The sequence below is a fragment of the Sphaerodactylus townsendi genome, linkage group LG07 (genome assembly GCF_021028975.2).
Source record: "Sphaerodactylus townsendi isolate TG3544 linkage group LG07, MPM_Stown_v2.3, whole genome shotgun sequence".
Taxonomy (NCBI): domain Eukaryota; kingdom Metazoa; phylum Chordata; class Lepidosauria; order Squamata; family Sphaerodactylidae; genus Sphaerodactylus; species Sphaerodactylus townsendi.
The window spans coordinates 119210735-119238089 of NC_059431.1; the positions used below are offsets into that span (position 1 = coordinate 119210735).

At 54.9% G+C, this 27355-nt stretch overlaps 1 protein-coding gene across 1 annotated transcript in view; it reads left to right on the plus strand.

Moving 5' to 3' along the window:
* KCNMA1 (potassium calcium-activated channel subfamily M alpha 1) overlaps nucleotides 1–27355 on the plus strand; it is a 657488-nt gene that overhangs the window by 558410 nt on the left and 71723 nt on the right. Inside the window, exon 21 of the mRNA XM_048504456.1 lies at nucleotides 11455–11548. Coding sequence (XP_048360413.1) covers nucleotides 11455–11548 — 94 coding nt within the window. The remainder of the gene's footprint in view (nucleotides 1–11454; nucleotides 11549–27355) is intronic.

Sequence of the window (27355 nt, forward strand, 5' to 3'; positions counted from 1 at the left end):
TTCTTCTTCTTCTTCTTCTTCTTCTTCTTCTTCTTCTTCTTCTTCTTCTTCTTCTTCTTCTTCTTCTTCTTCTTCTTCTTCTTCTTCTTCTTCTTCTTCTTCTTCTTCTTCTTCTTCTTCTTCTTCTTCTCCTCCTCCTCCTCCTCCTCCTCCTCCTCCTCCTCCTCCTCCTCCTCCTCCTCCTCCTCCTCCTCCTCCTCCTCCTCCTCCTCTAAAAAACGCAAGGTCCTACTTAGCCAGGGAATGAGCTGAAAGTCAGATATCTATTCAACTAGTTAGTTGTTTAATAGCTGTTGTAACCTGCTGCTATGGATGTTGTGTGTTCTTGTTTTGTTTTGTTTTTACTGGCGTCTCCTGCACAGACACTTTTTTTTTTTTGCGTTGATGTTCTTACATGGTTCTGGGTATTTGGAACCATCTCCAGAATCGCTTTCTTCCCACAATATTTTCTTCGTGCTTATAGTGAAAAATCCCGGCTTCTGAAGAACTTAATCATACCGTTTTCTCCTACAGCTGCATGAACATTTACAGACTGTCATATTGACAGCGAACAATGCCCACTGGTGTGCTTGCAAACTCTCATTGGACAGTTTGCCAATAGGACCGTGATGGCTTGAATAAATAGGCAGCAATTTATAAATTGGACAACAGAGAGGTCTGGGAAGCCAAGATGAAGTCTGGGGAGGGTGGAATCCCAAAATATGCACAGTTCAGTAAGACCCCGAGTACCACGGAAGGGAAATGATAACTTGACTTTTCCAGAATGTGCACTGAATGCCTGCGGGGCAGAACATGCGAATGCCCGCAACTTCAGTTTTGTCTCGCTGGACTTCATTCCTTAGTGTTCAGACTTTCCCAACCAAGGAGTGAAAAAGCAGCACTGGTCTGGGATGTCAACTTGGACCAGGTACTTTATCCCTGGTCCCATCCCAGCTGGGTTTGTTTAGCTTCCTGCTTCTCATTCAGAACTCAGCTAGGTTCAAGAAGGGGGAGTAGCGGGGAGAGGAAAACTGTTGACCCTCTTCCAACCAGAGGTGGGATCCAGCAGGTTCTCACAGGTTCCCGAGAGTAGGTTACTAATTATTTGTGTGTGCCGAGAGGGGGTTACTAATTGGTGATTTTGCCACATGATTTTTGCCTTAGTTACGCCCCTCCTCTCAGCAGTAGTGCGCAGATCTTGAAGCAGTCTAGCAGGAGGTGCACTGGTGTGCGTGGCAGCCTGCGCCTGCGTGCATTCGTTTCCCGCCCAAGGACCTGCGTCCTTGCCACAGCCCCTCCCAGGAATGCCCCACCCCCGGAATGCCTGGCCACGCCCCCGTTGTGCCCCGCCCAGCCCCAGTGGCGCTACGCCACAATTTGAATCCCACCACCATGAGAACCTGTTACTAAAATTTTTGGATCCCACCACTGCTTCCAACCTACTGGTTAGCATTGCCTGAGCTTACAAGGTTATCTCTGTCTGATAGTTCACCTTTGGCTTTGTGGACAGTGGCGTGCAGCGTCAAAAAGGGAGCTTGCGTACCTTGTGCTCGAGCACTCACGATGATTAATCCATCATTAAACATTTTGTGCGAAGGTATAAAATACAGTTGTTGTGTTGCTGTATTCATGTTCGGGGCAAGGCTGTGGCTCTGTGGAACAGCCTTTGATTGGCACGCAGAAGGTCCCTGGTTCAAACCCCAGCAGCATCTTTCATTCAAGCAGCAGTGGCGTAGGGGGTTAAGAGCTCGTGTATCTAATCTGGAGGAACCGGGTTTGATTCCCAGCTCTGCCGCCTGAGCTGTGGAGGCTTATCTGGGGAATTCAGATTAGCCTGCACACTCCCAAACACGCCAGCTGGGTGACCTTGGGCTAGTCACAGTTCTTCTGAGCTCTCTCAGCCCCACCTACCTCACAGGGTGTTTGTTGTGAGGGGGAAAAGGGAAATGAGTTTGTAAGTCCCTTTGAGTCTCCTACAGGAGAGAAAGGGTGGATATAAATCCAAACTCCTCCTCCTCCTCCTCCTCCTCCTCCTCCTCCTCCTCCTCCTCCTCCTCCTCCTCCTCCTCCTCCTCCTCCTCCTCCTCTTCTTCTTCTTCTTCTTCTTGTTCTCGTTGTTGTTGTTGTTGTTGTTGTTGTTGTTGTTGTTGTTGTTGTTGTTGTTCTTCTTCTTCTTCTTCTTCTTCTTCTTCTTCTTCTTCTTCTTCTTCTTCTTCTTCTTCTTCTTCTTCTTCTTCTTCTTCTTCTTCTTCTTCTTCTTCTTCTTCTTCTTCTTCTTCTTCTTCTTCTTCTTCTTCTTCTTCTTCTTCTTCTAAGAACCAGGTAGTATCTGATGTGGAGGATCTCAACCTGGCCAAGCAGGCAGGGTTTAATTGGTTATCCAGTAGCTTCATACATGTATGTATGGGTTACCTGAGATTTTGGGGGTGGAGCCTGAGGAGGGTGGGGTTTGGGGAGGGGAGACACTTCAGTGAGGAACAATGCCAGAGAGTCCACCTTCCAAAGTGGCCATTTTCTCCAAGGGATCTGACCAAGAGAACTGGAGATCAGTTGTGATCCCTCCCCAGCCCCCATCTTCCTCATGATCCGCTCCCAAAATCTCCAGGACTTTTCCAGCCTGGAGCCGGCAGCCCTCGGGATAAGCCAGGCCTAAAGAGCTGGGGAGCGGGGGAAGGGTGGGTGGGTGGGGATGTGGGAAGAGGACAGCTGAGAAGGTGTGTGTTGCATTGCAGGTTCAAAACCATGGCCTTCCAAAACGGATGCGTTGTTTTTGCCAACCGGATCTGTGGTTTCAATGTGCCTTCTGTTGTATGCTATAAAGCACAGCAGGCCCGACCGCATGGGATGGTCCCCATTCAAAAGTTTGTACAACTCTCTAAACCAGGGATCTGCAACCTGCGGCTCTCCAGATGTTCACAGACTACAATTCCCATCAGCCCCTGCCAGCATGGCCATGCCCCCCCCCCCCCACCCCCCCCCCCCCCCACCCCCCCCCCCCCCCACCCCCCCCCCCCCCCACCCCCCCCCCCCCCCACCCCCCCCCCCCCCCACCCCCCCCCCCCCCCACCCCCCCCCCCCCCCACCCCCCCCCCCCCCCACCCCCCCCCCCCCCCACCCCCCCCCCCCCCCACCCCCCCCCCCCCCCACCCCCCCCCCCCCCCACCCCCCCCCCCCCCCACCCCCCCCCCCCCCCACCCCCCCCCCCCCCCACCCCCCCCCCCCCCCACCCCCCCCCCCCCCCACCCCCCCCCCCCCCCACCCCCCCCCCCCCCCACCCCCCCCCCCCCCCACCCCCCCCCCCCCCCACCCCCCCCCCCCCCCACCCCCCCCCCCCCCCACCCCCCCCCCCCCCCACCCCCCCCCCCCCCCACCCCCCCCCCCCCCCACCCCCCCCCCCCCCCACCCCCCCCCCCCCCCACCCCCCCCCCCCCCCACCCCCCCCCCCCCCCACCCCCCCCCCCCCCCACCCCCCCCCCCCCCCACCCCCCCCCCCCCCCACCCCCCCCCCCCCCCACCCCCCCCCCCCCCCACCCCCCCCCCCCCCCACCCCCCCCCCCCCCCACCCCCCCCCCCCCCCACCCCCCCCCCCCCCCACCCCCCCCCCCCCCCACCCCCCCCCCCCCCCACCCCCCCCCCCCCCCACCCCCCCCCCCCCCCACCCCCCCCCCCCCCCACCCCCCCCCCCCCCCACCCCCCCCCCCCCCCACCCCCCCCCCCCCCCACCCCCCCCCCCCCCCACCCCCCCCCCCCCCCACCCCCCCCCCCCCCCACCCCCCCCCCCCCCCACCCCCCCCCCCCCCCACCCCCCCCCCCCCCCACCCCCCCCCCCCCCCACCCCCCCCCCCCCCCACCCCCCCCCCCCCCCACCCCCCCCCCCCCCCACCCCCCCCCCCCCCCACCCCCCCCCCCCCCCACCCCCCCCCCCCCCCACCCCCCCCCCCCCCCACCCCCCCCCCCCCCCACCCCCCCCCCCCCCCACCCCCCCCCCCCCCCACCCCCCCCCCCCCCCACCCCCCCCCCCCCCCACCCCCCCCCCCCCCCACCCCCCCCCCCCCCCACCCCCCCCCCCCCCCACCCCCCCCCCCCCCCACCCCCCCCCCCCCCCACCCCCCCCCCCCCCCACCCCCCCCCCCCCCCACCCCCCCCCCCCCCCACCCCCCCCCCCCCCCACCCCCCCCCCCCCCCACCCCCCCCCCCCCCCACCCCCCCCCCCCCCCACCCCCCCCCCCCCCCACCCCCCCCCCCCCCCACCCCCCCCCCCCCCCACCCCCCCCCCCCCCCACCCCCCCCCCCCCCCACCCCCCCCCCCCCCCACCCCCCCCCCCCCCCACCCCCCCCCCCCCCCACCCCCCCCCCCCCCCACCCCCCCCCCCCCCCACCCCCCCCCCCCCCCACCCCCCCCCCCCCCCACCCCCCCCCCCCCCCACCCCCCCCCCCCCCCACCCCCCCCCCCCCCCACCCCCCCCCCCCCCCACCCCCCCCCCCCCCCACCCCCCCCCCCCCCCACCCCCCCCCCCCCCCACCCCCCCCCCCCCCCACCCCCCCCCCCCCCCACCCCCCCCCCCCCCCACCCCCCCCCCCCCCCACCCCCCCCCCCCCCCACCCCCCCCCCCCCCCACCCCCCCCCCCCCCCACCCCCCCCCCCCCCCACCCCCCCCCCCCCCCACCCCCCCCCCCCCCCACCCCCCCCCCCCCCCACCCCCCCCCCCCCCCACCCCCCCCCCCCCCCACCCCCCCCCCCCCCCACCCCCCCCCCCCCCCACCCCCCCCCCCCCCCACCCCCCCCCCCCCCCACCCCCCCCCCCCCCCACCCCCCCCCCCCCCCACCCCCCCCCCCCCCCACCCCCCCCCCCCCCCACCCCCCCCCCCCCCCACCCCCCCCCCCCCCCACCCCCCCCCCCCCCCACCCCCCCCCCCCCCCACCCCCCCCCCCCCCCACCCCCCCCCCCCCCCACCCCCCCCCCCCCCCACCCCCCCCCCCCCCCACCCCCCCCCCCCCCCACCCCCCCCCCCCCCCACCCCCCCCCCCCCCCACCCCCCCCCCCCCCCACCCCCCCCCCCCCCCACCCCCCCCCCCCCCCACCCCCCCCCCCCCCCACCCCCCCCCCCCCCCACCCCCCCCCCCCCCCACCCCCCCCCCCCCCCACCCCCCCCCCCCCCCACCCCCCCCCCCCCCCACCCCCCCCCCCCCCCACCCCCCCCCCCCCCCACCCCCCCCCCCCCCCACCCCCCCCCCCCCCCACCCCCCCCCCCCCCCACCCCCCCCCCCCCCCACCCCCCCCCCCCCCCACCCCCCCCCCCCCCCACCCCCCCCCCCCCCCACCCCCCCCCCCCCCCACCCCCCCCCCCCCCCACCCCCCCCCCCCCCCACCCCCCCCCCCCCCCACCCCCCCCCCCCCCCACCCCCCCCCCCCCCCACCCCCCCCCCCCCCCACCCCCCCCCCCCCCCACCCCCCCCCCCCCCCACCCCCCCCCCCCCCCACCCCCCCCCCCCCCCACCCCCCCCCCCCCCCACCCCCCCCCCCCCCCACCCCCCCCCCCCCCCACCCCCCCCCCCCCCCACCCCCCCCCCCCCCCACCCCCCCCCCCCCCCACCCCCCCCCCCCCCCACCCCCCCCCCCCCCCACCCCCCCCCCCCCCCACCCCCCCCCCCCCCCACCCCCCCCCCCCCCCACCCCCCCCCCCCCCCACCCCCCCCCCCCCCCACCCCCCCCCCCCCCCACCCCCCCCCCCCCCCACCCCCCCCCCCCCCCACCCCCCCCCCCCCCCACCCCCCCCCCCCCCCACCCCCCCCCCCCCCCACCCCCCCCCCCCCCCACCCCCCCCCCCCCCCACCCCCCCCCCCCCCCACCCCCCCCCCCCCCCACCCCCCCCCCCCCCCACCCCCCCCCCCCCCCACCCCCCCCCCCCCCCACCCCCCCCCCCCCCCACCCCCCCCCCCCCCCACCCCCCCCCCCCCCCACCCCCCCCCCCCCCCACCCCCCCCCCCCCCCACCCCCCCCCCCCCCCACCCCCCCCCCCCCCCACCCCCCCCCCCCCCCACCCCCCCCCCCCCCCACCCCCCCCCCCCCCCACCCCCCCCCCCCCCCACCCCCCCCCCCCCCCACCCCCCCCCCCCCCCACCCCCCCCCCCCCCCACCCCCCCCCCCCCCCACCCCCCCCCCCCCCCACCCCCCCCCCCCCCCACCCCCCCCCCCCCCCACCCCCCCCCCCCCCCACCCCCCCCCCCCCCCACCCCCCCCCCCCCCCACCCCCCCCCCCCCCCACCCCCCCCCCCCCCCACCCCCCCCCCCCCCCACCCCCCCCCCCCCCCACCCCCCCCCCCCCCCACCCCCCCCCCCCCCCACCCCCCCCCCCCCCCACCCCCCCCCCCCCCCACCCCCCCCCCCCCCCACCCCCCCCCCCCCCCACCCCCCCCCCCCCCCACCCCCCCCCCCCCCCACCCCCCCCCCCCCCCACCCCCCCCCCCCCCCACCCCCCCCCCCCCCCACCCCCCCCCCCCCCCACCCCCCCCCCCCCCCACCCCCCCCCCCCCCCACCCCCCCCCCCCCCCACCCCCCCCCCCCCCCACCCCCCCCCCCCCCCACCCCCCCCCCCCCCCACCCCCCCCCCCCCCCACCCCCCCCCCCCCCCACCCCCCCCCCCCCCCACCCCCCCCCCCCCCCACCCCCCCCCCCCCCCACCCCCCCCCCCCCCCACCCCCCCCCCCCCCCACCCCCCCCCCCCCCCACCCCCCCCCCCCCCCACCCCCCCCCCCCCCCACCCCCCCCCCCCCCCACCCCCCCCCCCCCCCACCCCCCCCCCCCCCCACCCCCCCCCCCCCCCACCCCCCCCCCCCCCCACCCCCCCCCCCCCCCACCCCCCCCCCCCCCCACCCCCCCCCCCCCCCACCCCCCCCCCCCCCCACCCCCCCCCCCCCCCACCCCCCCCCCCCCCCACCCCCCCCCCCCCCCACCCCCCCCCCCCCCCACCCCCCCCCCCCCCCACCCCCCCCCCCCCCCACCCCCCCCCCCCCCCACCCCCCCCCCCCCCCACCCCCCCCCCCCCCCACCCCCCCCCCCCCCCACCCCCCCCCCCCCCCACCCCCCCCCCCCCCCACCCCCCCCCCCCCCCACCCCCCCCCCCCCCCACCCCCCCCCCCCCCCACCCCCCCCCCCCCCCACCCCCCCCCCCCCCCACCCCCCCCCCCCCCCACCCCCCCCCCCCCCCACCCCCCCCCCCCCCCACCCCCCCCCCCCCCCACCCCCCCCCCCCCCCACCCCCCCCCCCCCCCACCCCCCCCCCCCCCCACCCCCCCCCCCCCCCACCCCCCCCCCCCCCCACCCCCCCCCCCCCCCACCCCCCCCCCCCCCCACCCCCCCCCCCCCCCACCCCCCCCCCCCCCCACCCCCCCCCCCCCCCACCCCCCCCCCCCCCCACCCCCCCCCCCCCCCACCCCCCCCCCCCCCCACCCCCCCCCCCCCCCACCCCCCCCCCCCCCCACCCCCCCCCCCCCCCACCCCCCCCCCCCCCCACCCCCCCCCCCCCCCACCCCCCCCCCCCCCCACCCCCCCCCCCCCCCACCCCCCCCCCCCCCCACCCCCCCCCCCCCCCACCCCCCCCCCCCCCCACCCCCCCCCCCCCCCACCCCCCCCCCCCCCCACCCCCCCCCCCCCCCACCCCCCCCCCCCCCCACCCCCCCCCCCCCCCACCCCCCCCCCCCCCCACCCCCCCCCCCCCCCACCCCCCCCCCCCCCCACCCCCCCCCCCCCCCACCCCCCCCCCCCCCCACCCCCCCCCCCCCCCACCCCCCCCCCCCCCCACCCCCCCCCCCCCCCACCCCCCCCCCCCCCCACCCCCCCCCCCCCCCACCCCCCCCCCCCCCCACCCCCCCCCCCCCCCACCCCCCCCCCCCCCCACCCCCCCCCCCCCCCACCCCCCCCCCCCCCCACCCCCCCCCCCCCCCACCCCCCGGTGAACATCTGGAGCACCATAGGTTGGTGTCCCAATGTCCCAAATGGCCTTGCTGGCAGGGACTGATGGAAATTGGAGTCCGTGAACATCTGGAGCACCATAGATTGGCCACCCCTATCCTAGTTATCCTGTTCTGTTCTTCCAGGCTGTGAGAATGTCTGGGGAGATATACAGTGTTGGTGATGTGGCTGTTGATTTTTTTTTTCATCTTTGTAGATTGTTTCCCTTGTTGTAGTTTTGTAATTTATATACATTGGCATCACTTCAACCAGTAGTGGAGAAGCACTTGATAAACGGAATCAGTAAATGTGTGACTAAACGCTTAGACTGCTTTATAATGTGTGCTGCAAAGCTTGCATTCACAATATTTCAGCCTCCTTCATCTGCACAGGTCCATGTTACATGATTGTTGCTTTTATTAATAATATTCTTATTCCTATTTCTGCTTTTCATGGTTTAGACTTTTCCTTGCCTCAACACTGGTCTCTGCGGTTGTCTTTTTCAGTTGTTTGTTTCCGTTTTGCAACACTCAGGCGTGCTCTTCCTGGTATGCCTGCATCTCATGGCAATTGTTATGGAAGTTTTTACCCATTAAAAACTCCACACAAGGATGCCTAATAGCAAGCTAGGTTTATTGACATGTCTGCAGACATGGAGAGAGTGATACCGTGGTACCAACTCTCTGAAGTCTGCATCACAATATAGCTCATTTTAAGACATTTTTGAACAGACCCTCCTGACCACTTCTGGCCAATCCTGGCCGGCTGTCCACGCAGGGCTCACAATCTTGACTTGTTGCAAATCAGCACATTCCAAGATATATTTTTAAAAGAATACATTCAGCATCGTCTGACTTGGTTACGGGGCATACAAGATATTTTCTGTCCAGCAAGCATGATCAGCAAAAAGCCTAACCAGTTGGGTGAACCATCTCCGTATACTTCAAACTCCTAGGTCAGGGCTCACTGTTGCCCTTTCACTCATAAGCAAGTATCTGCTGGTTCTTGCAAAATAGCAAACGCGGCGGTTCCAACAGCACTCAGTCACTGATTTCCTGAGTGCAACTGCAAAATGTATTTTCAGCTATGAATATTTCTCAACTGTGGTCTTGCAACCAGCATATCTTTATAATTTTTATATCACAATTTACAGGACTTTAATGACAAATAATCCCAAGTATCTGTTGTCAACCTGGATGATAGTGGAAAGTTGGGAAAAATTACAAACACAAAAAAGCGACCGTCTCTTGGTTTGCTTGGGGGTTGTCCCATAGATTGGGTTTCAGTTCGCAGAGCAGTCAAGTTCTAATTGCCTTCCTTCCCATCAGTATGTTACTCCTGCCTAGTCTGTCTAGCAATAGAAGTGCTTGTTGCCAGGGGGAGCTAGTGTGGCGTTCTCTACACACCCAGCACCTCAGCTGCAGGGCCGTCTGCCTGCCGGCCAGCATATTCCAGCAGAACTGTACTCCGTTGAGCACAGCCCCAAGAACAGTCAGAAGCCGCTTGTCTTTGTGGAATCAAAATAAAGACCTCCTCCTAAGCTAGTGGTTGCAGTTGGTGGAAACACTGCTTTGGAAGGACGCATCCACCAAGGCACGACCTGTGTGCAATTTTGATGATCAGCGTATATGTTGATCGCTCACTATTCACTTTTTTTCTGATTTTTAACTCTACGGGCTGATTTACATGTTTACATAGACCTTGTGGCTGCCGTGGAGATCTCGTATGAGGTGTCTGCTGGGAGTTTCATGCTTCCCAGAATCAGAATCACATGGGCCCAGTTTGCACACAGAAAGGGGACTTTGGATTTCCCTCGTGTCTTTTGGGGCACTTTTGCACATGCAGAATAATGCACTTTCAGTCAGTGCACTTTGCAGCGGGATTTTACTGTGCAGAATAGCAAAATCCACTTGCAAACAATTGTGAAAGTGGACTGAAAGTGCATTATTCTGCATGTGCGAAAGTGCCCTAACTTGGCCTGCAACAGCACTGGGGAACAGCCATTTGTTCCCCAACCACTTCAGATCAGGAAAAAGGCACTCCCTCTCCAGGGTCCTGATCCAAATTGGACCCATTTGCTCTTGGGAGGCATGGAATTCTCAGTGCACATGTATTGCAGAGTTGCCATGGCAGCAACAAGGGTTAATATTTTTTCCTGGTTGATTTTCCTGATTAATGTTCTAATGCAGATCAGTAGCAATAAAAAAACACATCCCTGCTCAAAAGCAGTAGGACTTAAGAATCATTGTTACTAAGGATCGGGGCCAGAGAATATAATTTAACTTATTCTCGGTGGGATCTGTAGCAATTAGTAAAGACAAGGCCTTGTTTTTCGTTGCATTCTTTATCTGCGTACACATCTCTGCCTCCAAAGGGCTCACAGCATTTATAAAATACAATTGCATTAATGATCTTACAGTTTAATGTTCCCAGAGCTGTTTCAGGCCCAGGAAAAAGGCATGAAGCAAATCCGAAGTCCCCTCTCCAGAAAAAAAAGTTCAACGATTAAAGCTGGACAAGAAATGAACTCATCCCCATTCTTAGATACTTTGTCTCTCTTATTGTTTGTTACTTGGTTATAGGATGACAGCCGGCCTATTTATTTTGTTGCTGCCTGCATATCAATTTGCCTACACCGATATTGGCACGGAGCAGCTTTTTGTAACAGCCAGAATGCTAATCTGCTGATAAACTCGAACGGGGGTCTTATATATGAGCAATGGTGGCTAGATAGTAACGTGTAGCTGATTAGAAACCTCACTGTAATTGTGGTTATGATCAAATTCATTGCGCCTGAATGTCTGTCCAAGAGATGTGCCATTCTTTAGCAACCTTTTGTTTACTATTAAGAAAACGATCTTCCGCTCGATGTGTACTTTATCCTCATTAAAAGAATATCTCCAACAATTTCATCCTTTGTTGCGCAGGACGTTCTCCTGTCATTTGCCATCATCCGGCTGGCTCCGGCGGTAACATCCCCCTTTGTGATAAAGGGTGAATCAATGAGTTCTGAGTGGTACCAGAGATCTGTATACTACTGTGAAGTTCTGATTTAATTTCAGCCTTGAATATCAAGGCATCGAATGCTTTACATCTCTCTAGGCAGACTCTGTGGTCTGGCATTTAAGGAGGAGGAATTATGGGTATCATGTTCATTAGCCAAGTGCAGGCCGGCACTCTACGTTTGGATCCCGAGCAGTATTTAATCTTTCAGTGTATGCAACAGAATGCTAATTCCTGTCCTCCAAAAAAACACAGCTTAGCTGACAATAAGACTTCACTAAAATATGAGACCGATGCTCTGCTTCCCCCCCCCACCCCTTCCTGCTTCCCCTCTTTTCGAATTGATCTCTTTGACTAACACCAATTTAGTCTTTGAACTTAAAGCAAGATAGCAAGGAAGTAACAGCGTGTGAATGGAATCTGAGTGCGTGTTCTTGGATATTTCACCTGGTATTGTGTTTTTTTAATGTGCCGATTTGAGGAGGGGGTTCGTAACCTCACAAATTGCCTGTATTTCCAGTTGAAGACGAGCAGCCCTCCACGCTGTCGCCTAAAAAGAAGCAGCGAAACGGCGGCATGAGGAACTCGCCCAACTCCTCGCCCAAGATGATGAGGTGAGGCTCGTTCATATCTTTATCTCCTTTCTTCCCTATCCTTCCTCTCCCGATCAACTCTCCTCCCTCAGCGGCGGCGGTGGGGGGGGGGTAGAAGCGGGGAGGGGGGGTCACGGCAAGGTGGTGGGGAATGAAGAAGATTGTTCAATGCTTTCTGAAAGGCTGAAGTATTTATTCTGTCAGCTTGTCAGCAGTTAATGATAGAGCTGGAAAAAAAAATCTGTCACGAAAAACAGTTTGAAAAGCTGTTTGAAAAATACATAGGCTTTAAAGTCTGGGCTGTCACTGGGGCCTGTCCGTGTGTAGTTCTTAAACAGCAGTGGCACTAATGATAGCGCCAACCAATCAGAGGAACTCGTGTGGTTAGTTGGCCCGAGGCGGTTCTCTTTTTGTCGGAATCCCTCCGAGGACTGTTTTCTGTACTTAAGGCCATATGTGAGATGTATCATCACAATCAAAAATGAACCTGAATATTACATTCCTTTTATCCTGTCGATTGAAATCAAATTTCCTCTCATTGATTTTGACTGATTATTTTTTTAAAGACCCGATAATCTACGTACTTACCGAACCAAAGTTCAGAAGGAGTGCCGTTTTACTAGGGTGAAAGCAATATTAATTATGAAAAGCAGAAGTGTTTTTAAAGGAGTACAGATGCTGGGAAGGCAGGTAAATTCACTTCTTAGTGATCCCCCCCACCCCACCCGTGTGTATAGTTAGAAGTAGGGCAGTCTAATCAGGTACTATGACTGATTTTCATAAGGCATAATTTCTAAGGCTGATACTGAAGAGATGCACACTAAAATTATATAATATAGGACATGCCCGCGAGACTTTCAGTTTGTCCTGTATTAAACCTCCAATTTCGCTCTGAATGTCACTTTTGGCAAAATGTAGTCATCACAATTGAGGATTACACACACACCCCATACCTAAGAAATGTAGCTTGTCTTTTTGAAATATCTTCGCTTCACCTATGGAAGAGGCACCAAATTCATATTTTGTCTTACATTTTAGCAATATTCTATAGCAGATTTTTGGAAATTTTTTTTTAAAAAATGCTGCTTTTGAAAGTATGGAGCTTCTCTGAATGGGAATATCTCACCAGTTTCTCGTTTTACAGCTATTTCAATTAGGTTTCCAAGTTGTACCTAGAAAGTGATCCATTTCTTCTTTATTGCCCTGGCAAACTAAGGCAAATGTAAGGACATCCTTGTTTCTTCAACCCATCTTGTTTGATATGTAGGACTGCTGGATTAGAATGCCAGCTTTGGTTCGCAAAGGGAAAATGTGTCCAGCTGTGGCCCCTCTGCAGTTAAATGGATTAAAAAAAACTCCCTGACATCTTATTTGCCCAACCTTCCCTCTTCTGATTTACATGGCTGTTCACAGGGGGAAGAGTACAATATTAGCATTGTAGATAGTCAGAGGGGACCCTAAAGGCCATCTAATCCATCCCCTTGCTCCATGCAGGATTACCTTAGGGCCGTGGTGGTGAACCTTTGGCACTCCAGATGTTATGGACTACAATGGCATGCTGGCAGGGGCTGATGGGAATTGTAGTCCATAACATCTGGAGTGCCAAAGGTTCGCCACCACTGCCTTAGGGCATTACTGAGTAAAACGGATGCACCGCCAACTTCAAATCTTTGTGATGCCTACTGTTTTTACACCCACGTTTTTCAGTTTACTTATTTTCGATTTCATTTTATGCTTTTATGATTGTTTGTATATTGTTTTTAGGATTTTAGGATTGCTGGGGCCCAGGGACTTTGGGGATGGGTGGGAAATAAGCACGCAGTAAATAATTAAAAATAAATAAGATACATTTTTATTTATTTATTTTTATTTCTTTTTTTTTTACCGCCCTATCCTTAAAGCGCTGGCCTCGGGCGGTGTATTGGCATATAATGATAACAATAACATATGATAACCAAAAAACATTTAAAAGCAGCTTATAAAACTGTAAAAAACTATTTCTCGCAATACTTAGGCAGTACAATCTCAATAAGGTGAGATTACATGGCATGCCGCAGAAATTATTTTGTGTTCCCTCCCCTCCCCCAAAAGGGAGGAGTGGCGTCCAGCATTCTAATTTTAAAATCCCCCCCCCCCCTGAAAGGGAGGAATGGCGAGTCTCATGAGATGGCATTAGATTTTCTTGGCCAAAAACATTGGGTTTATTCCATTGAAATGGGGGTGGGGGGGGAAATGGTGGTCCCCTCCCACATGTCTCCCTTCATCATTTGATAAATGTAGCGTACAGGTGAAAGAAACAAAAAATGGGGAGAAAAAGAGTCGGAGGAAAGAGAGCGTAGCAACATTGGGAGCAAAGTGCCCTCTCCCTGTTTGCTATGTAGAATATGCCTCCTTTCTTTGATCTGGAGTCATAATAATTCGAGGGAGTTATACTGTTTTCATAGGCTTCAAAGCTGTGTCAAAGTTTCGCCGCTTTAGGGTACTTCTTTATTCTGCTGGCTCTTGGGTACCGAGATGACAGTTCCTCGACACGAGGTGCAGGCTTTTTTCAAGTCATCGCCTTCAGCAAAACATCAAATTACCAAATACGGGCTAACACACTTCTACACAAATGCCTTTCCTGTAGATATATTATACCATATATATTAAATACTTTAGTGTTACACGGTGCATTTTATGCGCGATAGAAAGTGATGGTTTGAGGTAGCCTTAGGGAGACTTCCCCCCCCACCCCCCAACCCCTTCCACAAGCCGAAAAAGCTAGTGTATACTGTTTCAAGGATGGTTTTTACAGGACTTTCTGCCTGGAGGCCTTTGTAAATAAGTAATGATCAACAGATTGGCTGTGGGTTTTTGAAAAGCATGCCTGTGTCAGCTTGCATGATGGGGGGAGAAATTTCAAAGTGGAGCCGGCTTTCATTGCCTGCTGAAGAGGGACTCGGGGAGATTACTCAACCCAAGCTCGAGCTGTCTGCTCAGTAACACATCAGAATTGCTAATCGTTGGTCGAGCAACGAGCAGAGGGAACTCGCTGGGACCAGGCTTCTGGCCTGGCTTCGTTTCCTTGGACCTGGCTCACCCCTCGTGGGTGGGTGGCTGGCCTCGGCCTTTCCCCACTGCCACACCCACCCAGCTGTGGTGGACCCCAACAGGTACCGCGCGGTATCCCAAATCCGGGCAAAAATAATCTGCGATAGTTTGGCAAGCAAAGAACCTCAGTTTCCCTCATGCTAAAACATGCAAACCAGAAAAATCCCGTTTTAATAAGAACGACAGCAAGAGAAAGCAACGAAGTAGCTGTGTTTTTCTCCCTTATTATCTGTGTAAGGGACTACTGGGCCTAAACCTGAACATCCTGTTGAATACACTGCTATCCTGACTGAAACCTTTGCTTCATTCTGAGTTCTGTGTATGTTTGGCTTGAGGAGTAACCTCAGAATTGGCCTTCAGTTTCACTTCAGGGCAGCAACTTAGGAATGGGCGAAATTTTCCTCGGGAACTGCACCGGGGCTTCCGTGCAAACAAGGTACCTTCACAGACACCTCAAATTTCACTTTAAACGAATTTTTTTTGAAGGCTTGTCTACTGTTAAGTTTCTAGAGCGTTTTCTTCCAGGAGTAAGTGTGGCTTAGCAGAAAATGCTAAACATTTTACAAAATCCTTTTAATAAGATTTGTACCCTCGTTCTTTTAAAGTCTACCTAGGAAAACTTTTCAGAAATTACTTGGGCTCAGTCATGTTGATGAGGAACGATTTCATCCTGAGTATTTTCCAACGTGTAAACATGTGTGGGTTTCTCCACTGGCATAAATAGTGCCTCTGGATGGTTTCGTATCAGGATAGGATTAGTAGGATGAGGGGGGTATATAGTACTGGATTTGGAAACTCTGAGGGATTTAGGGATTTAGGTAAGGTGATCAGATGGTCACCTTTGTAAACCGGGACAGGCGGGTAGGCGGCCGGCCGCGTGCACATGTGCGCACAGCCGCAGGAGCGCATTGCCTTCTGGGGCGCTCCCGTTTCCCGCCCTGTGACAGGGTGGGAAATGGGAGTGCCCCAGAAGGCCGTGCTCCTGTGGCCGCATGCGCGGGAGGCTGCCGCACTGCCTTGCACCCCAGAAGGCAGTGCGGCAGCCTTCCAAAAATCGGGACACTTCAAAAAACCCGCGGGATGCAGGACAAATTGTTTTAAGGCGGGACTGTCCCACCAAAAGCGGGACGTCTGGTCAGCCTAGATTTAGGGGAGGGGCATGGGGAGGTCAGGGACCTCAGTTGGGTACAAGGCCATAGACCCCACCTGGCAAAGCAGCCATTTTCTCCAAGGGAAATGATCTCAGGGAGTCTGGAGAGGAGCTGTCATTTTGGGAGTTATCCAGGCTCCCCCTGGAGGCTGGCATCTCTATATCAGAAAAATGGTGTATGTGCAGAAGGACCAAGCCCCTTTTCGTAGAGTGAATTCATCGTGTGGAATTCTCAGAGATTTTGGAAGGGGTACCTGGGGTGGGGAGGGTCTTCCGCGTCCACCTGCCAGTCTGGGAATCCGATCTCCGAGATAAAACAACGCGTTTAAGGCTTGATTGGTTTACGTTGCCATCTGTGATGTAATCTTTGTTGTTAATTTTATGTATTTTATCAGTATTTATTTTGTTATAAGGTATACTGTGTTGTTACGTTGTTAAACCGCCCTGAGCCCTGTGAATTACAAATTCAAATCTCTTCTGCTTGAAGACCAGTGGTCATTCTGAGAGATCTCCAGCCGTCACCGAGAGACTGACAAACCACCTCTCAGGACTTTGATTAGCACCTTAAATGCAAAAGGATGGGTTTTTTTTAGAGGCCACGTTCCCAAATGTCAGCAGCGGCAATGGAACGGCAGTTTCAATTAGCAGGTCCAAGCAGGCCTTGAAGGGTTAAATCACTCTTGCCACTAACGATGGTGACTGTCTCCACTTCCTCCAGTGTAAACAGAAGATGTACATTTGGATCAAATTCAGCAATGGTTCTGGCACATTTTTAAAACTAAAAATAAGGTAATCAGGAACCAATTCCCGTTTAATATATTCCATGTTGGCTGAGGATGAAAGTAACCATCAGGGTACCTCAAAAACAGCAGCCCCGGGCCTTTTCTTCTTTCCTTTTCCCAGTCATGTGTCATCAGATCAAACGCATGCTCAGAGGTTCCCTGTTTCCACAATCAGTCATTAATGGAGGGGAAGGAATGAAAGGGGGGTGGTTGGAGATCTCCTGGGATCTCCAGGCGACAGAGAACAGTTTCCCTGGAGAAAATGGCCACTTTGGAAGGTGGCATTAAACCTCCCTTCCCCAAACCTAGGCTGACCAGACGTCCCGCTTTTGGCGGGACAGTCCCGCCTTCAAACAATTTGTCCCGCGTCCCGCAGGTTATTTCAATTGTCCTGATTTTTGGAACGCTGCCGCACTGCCTTCTGGGGCACAAGGCAATCCGGCAGCCTCCCGCGTGTGTGGCCCCAGAAGGCAGTGCACTCCTGCGGCTGCAAGGCGTGATACATCGCAGTGTGAGTTACAAGACGGCCGCCTTGACTCCACGCTACTTCGTCCTGAAATTGGCCGTGCTGCGACCATCTGGTCACCTTACCCAAACCTCACCCTCCTCAGGCTCCATCCCCCAAATCTCCCCTCCCCAAAATTTCCCAACTTACAGTTGGCAACTCTAGCAGTGATGGCCATTTTATTTTACTGCACAGTACCAGGAAGAGGAGGAGGAGGAGATCCTGTTTTGGAGGCATCTTTAGGAAGTTCTGTTCCAGAAGCAGACTAACAAGAAAATAATTACTTACATGCAACCAGTTTAGTCAACACCGGGAGTTTAAAACTGATTGATGAGTACAGAACAGCTCTAAGACTGAATGAGAACTGATCCGCAGCTTGGATCCTTAGTTATTCAGTGCATGCACAAGATATGATTGGTTTGGTTCTCCTTCTAGTAACCAGCAGTGGCATAGCATAACTGGAGATGAACTTAAGCAAGTTTTGTGGATGGGCCGAACTTGGGTTTTATATTTAGAAATCCATTACAAGGAGATTTCTGAAAAAAAATATCTAAAGAGATGTGATAAATTCTGAAATATATATGGCTGGTTTCCAACATATTACACCCAGTAAATACTGAACATAAGAATCAACCAGCTTTGCTGGTATCCAGAAGATCAATTTATTGGTGCCTTTGAAGAAAGCAGTGCTTATTTTCGAAGGCTTTCGTGGCCGGAATCTTTAGGGTGTTGGGGGTTTTCCAGGTTGTACGGCCGTGTTCCACAGTGGCGTAGTGCCCACAGGGTGGCGGGGGGGCATGACGCCCCAGACGAAGCTGTGGCGGAGGCGTGGCCGAGCGTGGTATGGAGTTCTGGGGTGGTGCCGTGGCAGGGGCGCAGGGCACAGTTTCCCCTCGCTCCACCTCTGGTGTTCCAGTAGCAAGTTCTCCTGACGTTTCGCCTGCATCTGTGGCTGGCATCTTCAAAGTATTGAAGAAAATGCTACCGGAACACGGCCATACTACCTGGAAAACCCAGAACACCCTAATGCTTATTTTTATAAATCCATGGGCTGAATTTTGTAGTTATACAGATGTGCTTAGTAAGGCACTTGTGATCTCAAAAGAGTCATTCTGAAGAATAAGGCAACAATTACAAAAACAAAAAGAAGAGAACAAATAAATCAATAGAATTATAAACAGGAGGTAAAACCTAAAAATAAAAATGTGCAGGAAAGCAAATATATATGAGAGCCGGTGTGGTATTGTGATTAAGAGCAGCAGACTCTAATCCGGAGTTTGTTTTCTCGCTCCTCCCCATGAGCAGCGGACTCTTATCTGGTGAACTGGATTGGTTTCCTCACTCCTCCACATAAAGCCTGCTGGGTGATCTTTGGCTCGTCCCAGTTCTCTCTGAACTCTCTTATCTCCACCCACCTCAGAAGGTGTCTGTTGTGGGGAGAGGAAGGGAAAGGAGTTTGTAAGCTGCTTTGAGATTTCCAAACACAATTCAAAAGCCTCAAGTATGTGTGTAAAAGAGTGGAACACTTCAATCAAAAAATAGAACAACTGTAATGCATCACAAATAACAATTTCTGGGCACCCTTAATGATGACCGATAAGTAAGAAAAAACTAAATGTGTTTTGACAGGCCTCACTAGTAGTTAGAACTGACCGCTCACGGTCTCAGGAATCAAACAAAGTCAGCTGCAACTTTGGACGGAGTATGCTGTTTGTAGGTTTCATGCAGAAGAGTCTGAGTGTGGTATTTAATTGGGTGCTGTGTGGTTTCCGGGCTGTATGGCCGTGTTCTAGCAGCATTCTCTCCTGACGTTTCGCCTGCATCTGTGGCTGGCATCTTCAGAGGATCCTCTGAAGATGCCAGCCACAGATGCAGGCGAAATGTCAGGAGAGAATGCTTCTAGAACACGGCCATACAGCCCGGAAACCACACAGCACCCAAGTGATCCCGGCCGTGAAAGCCTTCAACAATACATTGGTATTTAATTATTTGGGTGCTGTGTGGTTTCTGGGCTGTATGGCCGTGTTCTAGCAGGATTCTCTCCTGACGTTTCGCCTGCATCTGTGGCTGGCATCTTCAGATACAGCCCAGAAACCACACAGCACCCCAGTGATTCCGCCCGTGAAAGCCTTCGACAATACATTTAATTATTTGTTTATTTATTTTGCTGAGCTTACATCTTTCACTGGTATTATGCAGAAAAATCTCTGCGGGTGACATTTACTACTGTACTTGGTACAGTACTTCGTACTTGGTACCAAGTACTTAAGTGTTGGTTTTGATATTCAGTCCTGGGCAAATAGAATGTTTGCTTTGGACCACTGATAAGGACACATTGTCAAAATGTGTGTGGGTCCTTCTTACTTATCTGTCGTCATTAAGGGTACATTTCGTGAGTTAAATATTAATGGGAAAAATTTTTTTGGTATATATTATGAAGGTTTTCTTTTTGTTGTTTTCCTTTTCATACAAGGACGCTATGCTTTTAAAAATTGTGTTTAGAGAAATACACATATGAAGAAGAAGAAGAGTCATTTTATATCCCCCCTTTCTCTCCTGTAGGAGACTCAAAGGGGCTGACAATCTCCTTGCCCATCCCCCCTCACAACAAACACCCTGTGAGGTAGGTGGGGCTGAGAGAGCTCCAAAGAAGTGTGACTAGCCCAAGGTCACCCAGCTGGCATATGTGGGAGTGTACAGGCTAATCTGAATTCCCCAGATAAGCCTCCACAGCTCAGGTGGCAGAGCTGGGAATCAAACCCGGTTCCTCCAGATTAGATACACGAGCGCTTAACCTCCTACTCCACTGCTGCTCCTTTTGTTTGCTTCTTTGCATGGTGACGAGTCTTCGGAGTTGTGGTAACTGCCAGATCCCCATGGACTCTGCTTGTCAATAGTGGCTGGCACAGCCGCTAAAGAGCACACTCCGCCAGAGTGTCGAAAGGCTTTGTTTAGGGCTGATTCGTGTTTGACGTCATCTCCCGCTTATTTCAGGGGCATTTGCACTGGCAGAGGCTCCTGGTGGGTTGCCCTTCTGGTCCTGAGTGCTTCAAAAACTACTGTTGCACGAGTCCAGCGCGCAGTTAGGAGGAAATGTCAGAGCTGCTGAAACAATGCCTCTTAATGCAGAAGCAAATGGCATGTGACAGGGCCCAAGGGCTTGAAGAGCAAACAAATAATTTGTCCCTGTCCACTCCCAGCCGAATGGGATACTTGACATTGGCCTCTAGACAGGCAGCATTCTCCAGAAAGGGTCGTTATCATTAGTGTCCCTGATCACATACACAAATCACAGAGGCACCCGATCTGTGGAGGTTCTTGCTGGTTGCCAAGGAGAATGTCATAACCTTGAGGATTTTCCTTCCATTTTGCCTTTTCGCACCCACTCTCACACGTATCAACCCAAACAGGACATATGAAACTTACTAAAGGTTTTATGTATGTATGTATATGAAACTTACTCAGAGATGGGCAAGGCCCAACAAGACGACAGGAAAACAGTTCTGCAAGTTTCACACAAAAATATGAGACTTGCTTACAGATATCTACAGAAATGCAGTTATGAGGCATATACCAGAATGACATCTGAGGTAAGCTATGCTGTTGGCGAGCTAGATGTCAAGTGGCACCAACAGGATTTGGGGGGTCTGACTGACAAGATTTGGGGAGGTCTGATCTTTCAAGAGTCAATACAATACAACAACCTTTATTAGGCATGTTAAAATAGGCTCCAGAGCATTACAGACATTTCTGAAGTACAAATCAAAAGTACATTCAAAACACAGACAGATAAACTGTATCTAGCATTGGACGTTACTTAGAAAGTTCTGTCACTTGTAAAAGAAATGTTGCTACTTTTACCAAGAGCACGGCCTCTGTGTTACCGTATATACTCGCGTATAAGTCGACCCGCATATAAGTCGAGGCACCTAATTTTACCACAAAAAACTGGGAAAACTTATTGACTCGAGTATAAGTCGAGGGTGGGAAATGCAGCAGCTGCTGGTAAATTTCAAAAATAAAAATAGATGCCATTAAAATTACATCAATTGAGGCATCAGTAGGTTAAATGTTTTTGAATATTTATTTCAAAGAAAAACAGTAAACTGGCTCTGTAAGTGGAAAAGAGGGTCAACAAGAACAATATGGTATCAACAATAAATTTAAAAGTACAAAAACTTTAGCTCAAACCATAACCAAGCTTAAAACACAAGAGTTAAAATCTTCCAAAACTGGATTCTCTAATCATCATTCAGGCGTCCAAATGTAACCCAACTTAGATTTTCAAGAGATGGCTATTATCTGAAATGGAAAATCTACTATTAGCCTTCCATTGTAAACAAACGGGGATGGGGCATCCCCTTTGGGGGTCAATAACTTTGGATCCTCTGTAATTCAAAACTTCAACAAACCTGGTTGGTATCATAAAGATTCTCTTCCGATTCGACCAGCCAGGTTTGGTGAAGTTTGGTTCAGAGGGTCCAAAGTTATGGACCCTCAAAAGGGTAGCCCCATCTACTAATAGCTCCGATTGAAAACAATGGGGAATGGAGGCCTCTCATTTGGGGGTCCATAACTGTGGACCCCCTGAACCCAAACTTCTTACCTGTTCCGGGCTGGTATCATCAGGGGTAAGTCTTGTGAGGGCAATTCTGAAATTCTTGGTGCCGCTAGCATAAAAACTGCGCCCCCTGCCGGGTCGGCAAAGTAAAAACACATACAAAATTTTATTTGACCCCAAGATAGTTCGAGGGGAGTTTCTTTCTGCTACTAAAAATGTGCTGAAAAATCCGACTTATACATGAGTATATATGGTATTTAACAAAAGCTCCACAACAGAGTTGTCAGAGTCCCTTTTCATAGGTATCTAAGACCCTAATCCAGGAGAGAGACATTCCTAATAATCACATATCTCTACGGTCTGGTATATAATGTGAGCAAGAGTCTCCACTTGGTTTTTACAGTGTGGACAGACCCGGATCCCATGAGAGGGATAGATAGGGTAGGCCACGCTTTGCACGCCTTATGGTTACTGCATCTGGCCCTTGTAATAATCCATCTCTGCTGGGGTTCAGCCATTAGCTCAAGATATTCGGCTATGGGCCAGCCCTGTTCTGGCACTATTCCCACAGCAGAGAAGCAACATCACTGATTTGCTTGGCCCAACAAGATATGGTATTCCTGTTCTAGAAGTCTGCTTTTTAAGGTTTGCAGAAAGTTGGATAATTTGACTCTTGAAAATTTGTACCTCGAAAATCTTGTTAGTCTCTACCGTGCTACTGCACTCGAATGCAGACCTACATGGTTTCCCTCTGAAACTCCAGTGGGGTGAGAAGCTTTCCTTCTACCTCACACACACAGGCTATATTTTTCCATTTAATGTACAATTGCACTGTGCAAATAGCTCTGTCCGTTTAGTGCTCTATGCTGTACTGAGCTTATAGGACAGAGAAGGGGAAACACTTCAGAATAAATAGAATTGCAGGGTACATGGAATAAAATAGAAAGAGCAAGCAACTGAAAGTACTGTAGAGTAGGTCAGCTGCGACAAGCCAGTTCCTAGCCTAGCACTCCTCGAACCCCGGCAAGCTGGAGCTCACATGGAGTCAGTTGGCGTTTTTGTTTCTCTCCTTCAGCCATTAATCCACACAGGTGGCTAAATATAAAGTCTACTGTTTGAAAAGGAATCAAAAGATTATCATCTGAATGGGCCCTGGAAAAAAAAAAGCACAAGCAGATATTGACACAACCCTTCTGTGCTTTGTGAAAGTTCAGACTGCGTTAGCTCTGTCCAGCAGCGTGACATCCAATGTCACAAAGCCAAGCTGTAGGAGCTAGAGGGCTCTGTAAAGTCCAGTGTCAGCACTGATTGAGTTTTGGCAATCACTGAAAATCACTGAAGAAGAAGAAGAGTTTGGATTTATACCCCCCCTTTCTCTCCTGCAGGAGACTCAAAGGGGCTGAAAATCTCCTTGCCCTTCCCCCCTCACAACAAACACCCTGTGAGGTAGGTGGGGCTGAGAGAGCTCCGAGAAGCTGTGACTAGCCCAAGGTCACCCAGCTGGCGTGTGTGGGAGTGTACAGGCTAATCTGAATTCTTCAGATAAGCCTCTACAGCTCAGGCGGCAGAGCTGGGAATCAAACCCGGTTCCTCCAGATTAGATACACGAGCTCTTAGCCTCCTACGCCACTGCTGCTCCTGGCGCATATAAGACCAGGTACCAAAATCTGATCCATGCTCCATGCAACTTGCCCACCACACTCTGAAGATGATGCTGGTTGATGTTTTCCCCCCAAGGCAAGCACATGCTGAACATCAAATGACAGAAGATTTCAATCTTCCCTTCAGTCAGAAAGTCGAGTAATTGGTCAAGGGGAAGACATATCCGGTAATGACTCTTAGTCATTATCAGATGATGACTTAGTCAAGTGCAGGAAAATCCTAAGAGGAATTTCACATGACTTCAGAGGACTCAAAAGACTGCGCTTCAGATTGTGCAGTTAGTTCTGCAGGTTGGCTTAGTTGGGTGTCCCCTGCCACACACTGCCAAATTACCTCAATCCTAAATGCGGGAAAATTAAAAGGAGGGGCTCAAGGTGAAATATCTCCCCGTCAAACATGCTGTAAACCAAGCTGGACATAGCATTTTATCGCAAGACCCAGAAATTCTTGACAACTCCAACAGCTACTATGTCAGACTACCATAGGGAAGCCACTGAAATTCACAAACATTGTGATGGATTCAACAAAAAGGAAGAGAGTCCAAAAATCAACAAAACCTGGCTATTGGTACTAAACATCCCCCAAAAAACAGAGATATTCAAAGGCAACTACAAATGAACTCCATCCAGACACATGCTAATGCAAATGCAACTGTAAATGAGGTCCACCCAGACCAGTGTTTCCCAACCTTTTCGATGTCACGGTACCCTTGACCTCACTCTTCATATCTCATGGTACCCCTGCCATCCCCCCACCTTCCCCTCCCAGTGCCCCTGCTTGCACCACCCCCACCTTCCCCTCCCAGGGTGAAGGGAAGAACTGGGGGGGGGCAGGAAGTGGCTGCTGACCTTGTGGCAGGCCCTGCCCCAAGCCAGCTCCATGTCCTTGCTGGCGCCGGCAGGAGACACCACAAAAGTGAGGGGGGTAGCATTGCCACGGTACCCCTGGGACATGCTCATGGTCCCCCAGGGTACCACGGAACCCTGGTTGAAAATCACTGACCCAGACACATGCAAACGGACCTCATTCCCCCCTCATGAAGTAGACAAAACATATACCAGACAACACAATTACTTCACACTGTGCTGCAGAGAGAAACACATCTCACTGTGACATGCCTCTGAAGATGCCAGCCATAGATGCAGGTGTTACATTAGGAGCAAAACCCACCAAAGTATGGCCACCCAGCCTGGAAAACCCACAGCAGCCAGTATCCCCTGTTGTTCTGCTGGTGGTGCTAGAAAGTGTTGTGAAGTCACGGCTGACTTATGGTGACCCCTAGTTAGCATATTCAAGGCAAGAGGAGTTCAGGGGTGGTTTGTCGTTGTCTGCTTCTGCATAGCAACCCCAGACTTCCTTGGTGGCCTCCCATCCAAGCACTAACCGGGGCCGACCCTTCTTAGTTTCTGAGAACTGATGAGATCAGGCTAGCCTGGGCCATCCAGTCAGGGGACGGAGATATTGGTGGTGGTGGAAAGTGCAATCAAATTGCAGTCGACTTATGGCAAGAGACTTTAAGGGGTGGTTTGTCATTACCTGCTAACCAGGACCAACCGGAGGCATAGCTGGACCAAACTGCACCTGGTTCATATTCTATATTTTCAGCACCCCCTGCGGGGGCCCCATGGCACCCCCCCGCGGTGCCCCCTTCCCCCCCTTCTCACACTTACCTTAGTTCCTTTCCTTTTTCTATAACTTTTTCAGGCTGAAAAAGTGGCCTGTTCACAGTTCAGGCTTAAAAACGGCCGGATGGGAACTATACTTCCCAGGAGACCTTGTGAGCCCCAAGGTCTCCTGGGAACTGTAGTTCCTCAGGCCGTTTTTACTGCGACAGGCCTTTTGCAGCCTGAAAAAGTTCAAGAAAAAGGAAAGGAACTAAGGTAAATGTGGGAAGAGGGGTGGGGGTGCCGTGGGGGGGGAGCGGGAGGGAGTGGGGGAAATGGGAACAATTTTCTGCACCCCCAGGCATGCGCCCGGTGCATGGCGCACCCCTCCCCTTCCCCCTTGTAACTCCGCCACTGCGACCAACTCTGCTCAGCAGTCACCATCTGATGAGATCAGGCGAGCCTAGGCCACCCAGATCAGGCCGGTTGTTCTCTTAGCATCCCCTTACACGCCACACTGATAGCAGTGAAAACAAACCACACCAATATGGGAAACCTTAAGTGGTTCTTAAGCAACCGCATTTCAGCCCTGAAAACAGATCAAGAGCCTATACAGTCCTGTTGATAGATAAGGAGTGCAGCGATCCAGATAATTTCCCTGCACCCGAAAGTCTACCCAGATGTCGGCGAGATCTGAGTTATCAATAACTACCTTGTGAATCAGGAATATCAGAGCACAGCCGGAACGGCAGCCTCATTGCCGTCATTTCTTCAATCTAACGAGAAAGACGGCCCCCGTGAAAGTGTGGACATTTCTCTCCTCAGTGCCTCATACCTAACAAAGCTTCTTTCATATGTGCTCCGAATCCCCTTGGAAATTTCATTGCTGATTAAGTTTGCAAAAGTAAAGGTCAGCCGGAGAGTGTCATTAGAGCAACGGGCGCGCACACGCTGGTGACAAATTCTCATTACAACTTAATGCCGTCGGTACAGACTGAAAAGGGTCACCGGGAATGGCTAATGTTAGTTGACAAATGTTGGTGTATTAGTCACAAAACATTTGCAGAGTTCCATCAGGGCCGCGTGACAACCTTTGCAGCCGGTCCCGGCGAGCTGCCGCTGCAGCCGACAGAGCCCGCCCGTGACAAGCCATCCGTCTTGTCTTGGTGGAGCTTTGGAGCGCCACTCAAAGCAGTGAGGGAAGATCGAAGTGACAGAGACCCACTGAGCAAAGAGCGAAACATACAGCAGATGATGAAATATTCAGCCGGGGTGTAAAAGCTCTAAATGCTTTTTCAATTAATAGCACCTGCATTTGCTGCCTACATCCAACACTAACAGCATGTTAATTGCCACAATTTGTTAGGGCGGTTGTAAGAGGGAATGGAAAAGGCGTGAGACACGGCCAGGTGCATCTCCCAGCCTTTGCTGGGAGCCTGTTCCCTCCCCAAAAACCCAGGCTAACCAGGTGAATACTTTCAGCAGAAATGGAAAGCTGACGATGCTTCCATAAGCACAGTGCAGGGGTCTGCAACCTGCGGGTCTCCAGATGTTCATGGACTACAAATCCCATCAGCCCCTGCCAGCATGGCCATGAACATCTGGAGAGCCGCAAGTTGCAAACCCCTGGCACAGTGCAACCCCCCCCCCCAAAAGAGGGCATTACAGCCCACTCTTTCATGAGTCACGTCAACCCATGAAACTTCCTTATGCGGAATCAGACCATCAAGGTCACAGATGGAAATCCTTCACATCTCCCACTGAAGAAGAAGAAGAAGAAGAAGAGGAGGAGGAGGAGGAGGAGGAGGAGGAGGCGTTTGGATTTATATTCCCCCTTTCTCTCCTGCAGGAGACTCAAAGGGGCTTACAATCTCCTTGCCCTTCCCCCCTCACAACAAACACCCTGTGAGGCAGGTGGGGCTGAGAGAGCTCAGAAGAACTGTGACTAGCCCAAGGTCACCCAGCTGGCATGTGTGGGAGTGCACAGGCTAATCTGAATTCCCCAGATAAGCCTCCACAGCTCAGGCGGCAAAGCTTGGAATCAAACCTGTTTTCCTCCAGATTAGATACACGAACTCTTAACCTCCTACACCACTGCCCAGTCCTTTCAACTGGAGATGCCAGGGGTTGAATCTGGAACCTTCTGTGTGCAGAGAAGGTTCTCTCCCACTAAACCTGGTGTCACTCATGGAAACCAATTGTTTCTTTATAGCTGTCAGCAAACGTGGAGACCGAGAGCTGTTTCATGAACTCAGCTGGCCTTCGTGGGCAGGGCTGGGCTGGGCTGCCTTCATCGGGCAGGGTAGCCTGAGGTAACGGCTCTCTTTATAAGTGAGATTCACAGGATTTCTCCCCCTCTTATTGAAAGAATCATGCTAATTATCCCTTCTCCGGAACCTTAGTGTGGATCCATCCTGTCAGGCGTGATCTGATTCCATGGGAAACAAACCGCTGCTCCTCCTCTGTACATTCAG